This window comes from Carlito syrichta, unplaced genomic scaffold (assembly GCF_000164805.1).
Source record: "Carlito syrichta isolate Samal-C Ts95f unplaced genomic scaffold, Tarsius_syrichta-2.0.1 Scaffold142966, whole genome shotgun sequence".
Classification (NCBI taxonomy): domain Eukaryota; kingdom Metazoa; phylum Chordata; class Mammalia; order Primates; family Tarsiidae; genus Carlito; species Carlito syrichta.
In genome coordinates, this window is record NW_007087062.1 from 10,344 (window position 1) to 16,717 (window position 6,374).

Sequence of the window (6,374 nt, forward strand, 5' to 3'; positions counted from 1 at the left end):
CTGGGGGCGGGCAGGAAAGAGGTGTCTTGGGCACCTGCCGGCAGGCCACTGAACCCTGTCGGGGAGACAACGGGGAAAACAGGGGTCCCCGTGGAGGCCAAGCTGAGACTCAGAGGCCACTCTTGGTCACCCTGGCCTCCCAGGCCTCCACTCTCTGTGGCAGCAGGCGCCCAAACCCCTGGAGTCTCCAGAGCTGGGAACCTGTACCAGGCAGACAGAGGGGGGCTGCAGGGGGCACTGGGTCAGCCTCCACACACAGATGTGTGGGGCCTTTCCAGGAGCCCCGTGGTTGGTCAGAGCTCTGGGCAGGGTCTCAGACCACTCCAGGGAAATACAGCCCTGGGTGGATAGGGGTGGGGGGGTGGGGAGTGTGGGAGGGACCCCCTGGAGGCACAGCTCAGCAGGGGACATCTTGCCAGATGAGAGTATGCCTGAGCTGGGGGGGAGGGGCCTCCAGGGATCCTGGGGGCCACCCCATGTGTCCCACCAAGGGGGAAAGATGGCCGTTATCCCCTGCCAGTCCTGGGTCCCCTCCACCCCTGAGGACCCCACCTGGAGAAACCTGGGGAGCTGGAGCCGGTCTGGGTCTACCTGAGAAGCACAGGCCCCTCCTGGCTCAACCAGCAGCATTCCAGACAAGCCTGGACGTGGTTTCCCTCCCTGACTCGTGGGCCTTCGATCTACCCTGCAGCTTGACTGTGCTGGGCAAAGACCCAGGACTTCTTTTGGAAGCCCTTGGGGATTGCAGCCTGGGGCAAAGCCCCTCCTTCTGTGCAGTGGGTCTAACACTCACCCCCAAGTGACAGAACTTCTCTGGCAGTTGAGATCCCTTTTCTGCCTCCCCCCCAGCCCTGCAGACCCTGACTCATCCCCTGGCCCCACTGGACCCCACGAGACCCCCCCATATCCCTCTCGTGGGAAGGGAACCCGGGAGTGGACTTGCCCATGGGGGCCTGTGCCTGGGACCCCCAACTCAGGAGCCCTGAGACCCTGGTGTCTCAGCACCAGACCCTGCCCAGCAGATAGTCTGAGCTAGATCCCACTCTGCTGGGGCCCAGAAGGATCCCCGTCTGCCCAGGGAGGCTGTGAAGACCCCATCCGCTCACCCGGCCTGACCCCCAGTACCGTCTCACAGACTCAAGTGCTGCTGTCCGTCTGGCCGTCTGTCTCGCCTCTGCACGGCAGCTGTCAAAGGGCCCTTTCAAGCCCTCATGGGCGCTGGCGGTTTCCTCTGGGCCATCCAAGACCAACAGGTTAAGGGCAGCTCGCAGGGCTCGGGCAGGATGCTGGTGGGGCCCACGGCCCCCACAGAGCCGCCTTGGGCTCAGGCCTGCTGCCAGCCCCATGCCTGTGAGGCCTGGGGGCCGCGGCTTCTCGGCGGCTGTGGGCGGAGACCACCCAGGTGAGGACGGGTGCGGTGAGTCCTCCCAGTGCCCACCCCCTTGGACTTGCCCTCCTGGCTCTGCTCCTGTGGCCGGGCGGGGCCTGGCAAGGGGCCAGAGACCAACAGCCGGTGCTGTGGTGCCCAGACCGGGGCCCAGACCAGGGCCCACTGGCCTCCAGCCTCCTGTGACACAGTCCTGGGCCTCCCTATGCAAGGACAGAGATGAATCGGTGGGGACAAGATGGCGTTTCCTGGACAGAAATAACTCCGACCAGACACACGCCAGCATCTCCGTGAGTCCCAGCCCAAGAAGCCAGGGTGCCCCAGGGGGTCTCAGAACCAGCTGGGTCTTCAGTGGACAAGCTCCTGAGTGGGATGGCCCATGGGCCTCCCAGGCAGCAGTGGGTGGGCTTTGGCCTTGCTCAGACCCTGTCTCACCTCTGGACATGGGAATGGCTGTCATTCCCCAGGGACCCTTTCCCACTGGAGCCTGGTCACCTGTGGTGGGAGGCAGCTGAGGGGACCGGATAACTGTGGCAGCCCTGTCCAGAGTCTGGCTGCAGTGGAGGGGCTGGCTCTCAGGCTCTTGGAGGGGCTGGCTCCACCCTCAGCTCCCCTGCCTGGACCTGGCCCTCAACTCCACATGAAGACCAGGGAGGATGGGGGACAGGCCACCAATGGAGACCAGGCTGCTGCTGTGGGGGCTTTGCGCTCCAGGCTGGGGACCGTGGCGAGGCTGCAGCACAGAAGCCGAGTCTGGGCTCCCCATAACCGGTTGGCCCTGGGAGGCGACACTCGAACCGTGGATCCCCGCCAGGCCCAGCGGCCGCCTCTGTGGACAGCTGTCCTCGCCCCTGCTGACTCTGGTGACACGAGTGGGGATTCCCAGGTTCCTGCAACAGCACTACCCCTAGCTGCTCCGACTGGCTCTGCCCAGCTGAGACTCGAGCAGCAAGGACAGTCTTGCAGGGATCTGGCAGCCACTCGCCCTCAAGAGTCAGGCCAGAGGAAGCTGGCCAGGCCTAGAACAAGGTCTGAAGGGGCGGGCCGGGGCAGGCCAGGGCGGGTCAGGATCCTCAGTGGCTGCTCTGTCCTTGACCCTGCATCCTTGACCCCTGCATCCCTGAGACAGGTGACAATACCCACGCACCAAGGCTCCCTGGGCCTGAGCCTCAGTTTCCCCACCGGTGAAGTGGGCAGCGACTGCGACTGAATTGGCTGGGAGAGTCCCATGGGCAGGCACAAGCTCAGTGACGTCCAGGCCCAGATCTCTCCCCCGATGCCCCCTCTGTGCTCCCAGATGCCAGCAGAGCTGCTCTCAATAGAGGGGTGTTCCCCCAAAGAGAAGCGCATTCCCCCAAAAGAGGGGCATTCCCCTAAAGAGAAGTGCATTCCCCAAAGAGAGGGGCATTCCCCCAAAGAGAAGGGCGCTCCCCTAAAGTGAGGGGTGCTCCCCCACAAAGGCGCATTCTTCCAGGAGAGCAGCGTTTCCGTAGTCCCCCGTGGGTGGCAGTCATGGAGCCTCTCCGGGAGCTGGTGATGGAGAATGGGGCCTCGTCCAGGGAGACAGGTCGAGGACCCAGGAAGGGTGCCCTCTGATCTCTCTGGCCTGGGGTCCCTCCTGTCTGGTGGTGCCTGGGGGTGATGCAGGAGCCGCCGTGGGGGCAGGAGCCCAAACTGGGCCAGAGGGTATGGGTAGCGAGGGCAGAGGTGAGTGACAGGACAGGGCAGCATCTTCTGGGCAGAAAAAGCGCTGGCTAGACATGTGCCGACCCTGACCTGATGACAGGGGGTGAGGCCGCCTGTGACCCCGACAGCCCACGGCGTCCTTCTCTGCTCACCTTGACTGGGTCACTGACAGCCACGACCCAGCAGCCTGTCCCACCTGACCATGGCCCAGACCCCCCTCAGTGATCCTGGACGGAGTTCATTCATCCCCAGCCTCTAGTCCAGGAGACAGGGCTGGGCCCAGCATGGGCAGAAAGGCCTAGGCCACCCAGGGGAGCATCTTCCCTCACCCACTGTGGTGGCCTGAAGCCCCCCAGCCTTGCCCCAGGAGCCCAGGGCTTCCTGGAGCAAGCCATGCCTGATCTCCACAGCAGGAGGAGGTTCAGGGGCAGGGGATGGCGACTTCACAGAGGTGCCTGCGGGTGGCGGGGCGGGGCTGGGCCATCTGGGGTCAAGACAAGGCTCAGCAGGGAGAGGCGACCCCTGTCTGGGTCTGTGGCCAAGTCACAATGTCTGGTGGCAGGGGATGTGATCAGCCGCCCAGCACTGACTTGGTCCTGAGGAGGAAGCGCAGAGGCCTCAGTTTCTTCAGCTGTAAAATGCACATGGCAGGGATACCTGTCTGGGGCTGTCAGGGGCCAAAGGGACTGGCAATAGCTGCGTGCCCAGAGCCACATCTGGCGAGACCCCCTCAGCTCGATGCCACCAGCCACGGCAGGAACAATAAACCTCCTGGGCCCTCCTGCACCTCTGGCCTGGCTCCCCCACACCCTGGAAGGAGGGGGCCTGCAGCCTGGCCAGGCCTTGCAGAGTGTCCAGCCTCTCGATCACGGGAGGCTGAGTGCCACGGCCTGTGGCAGTCATTCTCTCCCAAACCTCTCAGCTGCGTCCCCAGAGTCCCACTGATGAGCTGTCACCCAGCGAGGAGGCTGAATGGGCACCATGGGGAGCTTGACACCACCCAACCTCTGGGGAGCCCAAGCTGGGCACTGTGCCCAAAGTCCCAGATGGGGACAGAGGTTGGCGTCTGGCCTTCCCACCCCTCCCTTGCAGGTAGTGGGGGCTCTGTGGCTTCCCCCCACATGGACTCCCCAAGTGCCCACCCTATGCTGGCAGGAATTACAGGGTGACGGACACTAGCAACTTCCAGGAACTCTCATTTCAGGGGAAATGTCACCTCCTGTCACCATAGAAGCTATGCCCCTTGTCACAAGCTGCTGGCCACTGTGTGATACATGGAACCCGCTCTTGTTCTTTGGTGTGCCAGGAAAACCCATGCTGGGAGCTGTCACCTGGGCCTTGCCTGCCGGGGCCGGCTGGGAGCAGAGGCCAGAAGGACACAGAGCCGGCCGGCCCCTCCCTCAGACTGCCACAGTTCCTGTCACTTCCATCCGAGGACACCAGGCAGGGCCTGGCAGCGACCCCCGTCTCCCATGGCTGGAATCATGGGGCCCACAGACTTAGCCTGCTGGCACAGGGGACTGAGACACCCGCCAGATGGACGGCCGCTGGAGACCACGCCGGACACATGCTCGCACATGAGGCGGATGTGTCCTTTATTTGAGGGTGGGGACAGCACACATGGGGCAGCCCCAGCATGTCCAAGGCTCTCACTGGTGGCCAGCTAGCTGCAGGACACTGGGGTAGCACGTGCGGCGGGCCAGGCACTTCTGGCGGTCGATGAACAGGCTGTTGGTCTTCACTGCGATGTCCTTCTCCAGGTCCATGCGCGTGTCCTCCAGGTGATGCAGCGACTGCTCTGCTTCTAGAAGCTTCTCCTTCAGCGCCGCCAGGGACAGGTCCAGCTCCTCCACCTCGCTCACCAGCCTGTGGGGCAGGGATGTGAGTGGGCTGGGGAGGGCACCGGCAAGGCCAGAGCCTGGGCAGGTGGGAGGGCCTGGCCGGAGCCCGCCGGAGGGCCACAGGGAAGCCCGCCATGGGAGAGCAGCCCGAGCCCTGGGCAGACTGAGAGTCCTCTTGGAGGCTGAGCCCGAGGGGGAGGGACGATGTGCAGCAGGGACAGGAGCAGCCATGGCGGCTGGCTAGGCCCAGTCCTACATCCCTGTGTCCTCGGGCCTTATTTCTGAACACAGGACTGACCCCCTTGGGACCAGACCAGAGCAGGAAGGAGGAAGAGGAGACTTGTGTTTAGAAGGGCGCCCGGCACCCATCAACTAGAAAAGCATGTCCACCACACCCCTGCATGGGCCACACCGCCGCATTAGAGGTGGGGACGGCCCTGCCCACTGCTATGGCCCTGTGGCCTCTGGGAGCTTGACCTGTGGGCGGCTTCCTCCCGGGAGCTGAGGCAGCACACAGGGGTGAGGGAGCATGGACGCGTTTCCCTGGCATTCGGAGCCCAGCACACCCAGCCCCTGCCCCGTGGTGCCCTGTCATGTCCATGCCGTGTGTGTGTGTGTGTGTGTGTGTGTGTGTGTGTGTATGTGCACGTGCACGCATGCATTATGCCCATGCCTCCAGCCTGTGCCCTGAGCACGCATGGTGTGGGGGCATTCTTAGAGCTCCAGAGCTGAGGGAGTGGGTGGGGCATGGGTGGTGATGGGGTTGGGTGACTTAGGTGTGGGCACCTGAACTGGGCAGTGTCACGGCACAGCTCCACGCCAGGCCGGTGGGAGCGCTGGTACAGCCGGGACTGGGCCACACGCAGCGGCATCTCCTTGTCCTTGATGGCCTGCTTCAGTGCTGCCACGTTGTGTTCCTGGTCTGTGATTTCCCTCAGTGTCTACAGAGAACAGTGCCTGTGAGCCCAGGCCCCAGCCAGAGAGCGCCTCATCCCCTGTCCTCAGCATTGCCCACCTGCCCTACCTTCTGGCTGAGTCGCCTGGCCCCAGGAGAGGCAACCAGCTCGGGGTTGTGTCTGACAAGTGGCCCTGCCCGGTGGCTCTGGGTGTATGTGCAGGACAGGAGGATGTGAGGGCATTTCATCCTGTGGGCACCCCAGGGCTCCAGGGGTCAGTATGGCCCCTGTTGTTCCCAGCACTGAGAGTGCTGACGCCAACCCCGTCAAGGGCTCACGGGACTTGGAGCGGCCAAGGCCATGCCAGACCCTGGAGTCAGAGTCCTATTGGCTGGGCCAGGTTTGGCGGGGACCCGTGCCGGGTAGTTGGTGCCCCCAGCCTCACCTGCCACTTGGGCACGTGGAGGAGGGGGGTAGGGCAATGCCAGCGGTCCCCCCAACACCAGCTGGGGGAGGGGGGTGGAGGGTGATGGGGGCACCTCTCCCTGGGGTCCCGAGGACCTG

At 64.2% G+C, this 6,374-nt stretch overlaps 1 protein-coding gene across 1 annotated transcript in view; it reads right to left on the reverse strand.

Annotated features, from left to right (window-relative positions):
- Positions 1-4,690: 4,690 nt before the first annotated feature.
- The window catches only part of TEKT4 (tektin 4), a 5,343-nt gene continuing 3,659 nt past the window's right edge, over positions 4,691-6,374 (reverse strand). Inside the window, exons 4-6 of the mRNA XM_021708581.1 lie at positions 6,256-6,316; positions 5,701-5,855; positions 4,691-4,939 (exon numbers count right to left, since the gene is read on the reverse strand). Coding sequence (XP_021564256.1) covers positions 4,723-4,939; positions 5,701-5,855; positions 6,256-6,316 — 433 coding nt within the window. The 3' untranslated portion in view covers positions 4,691-4,722. The remainder of the gene's footprint in view (positions 4,940-5,700; positions 5,856-6,255; positions 6,317-6,374) is intronic.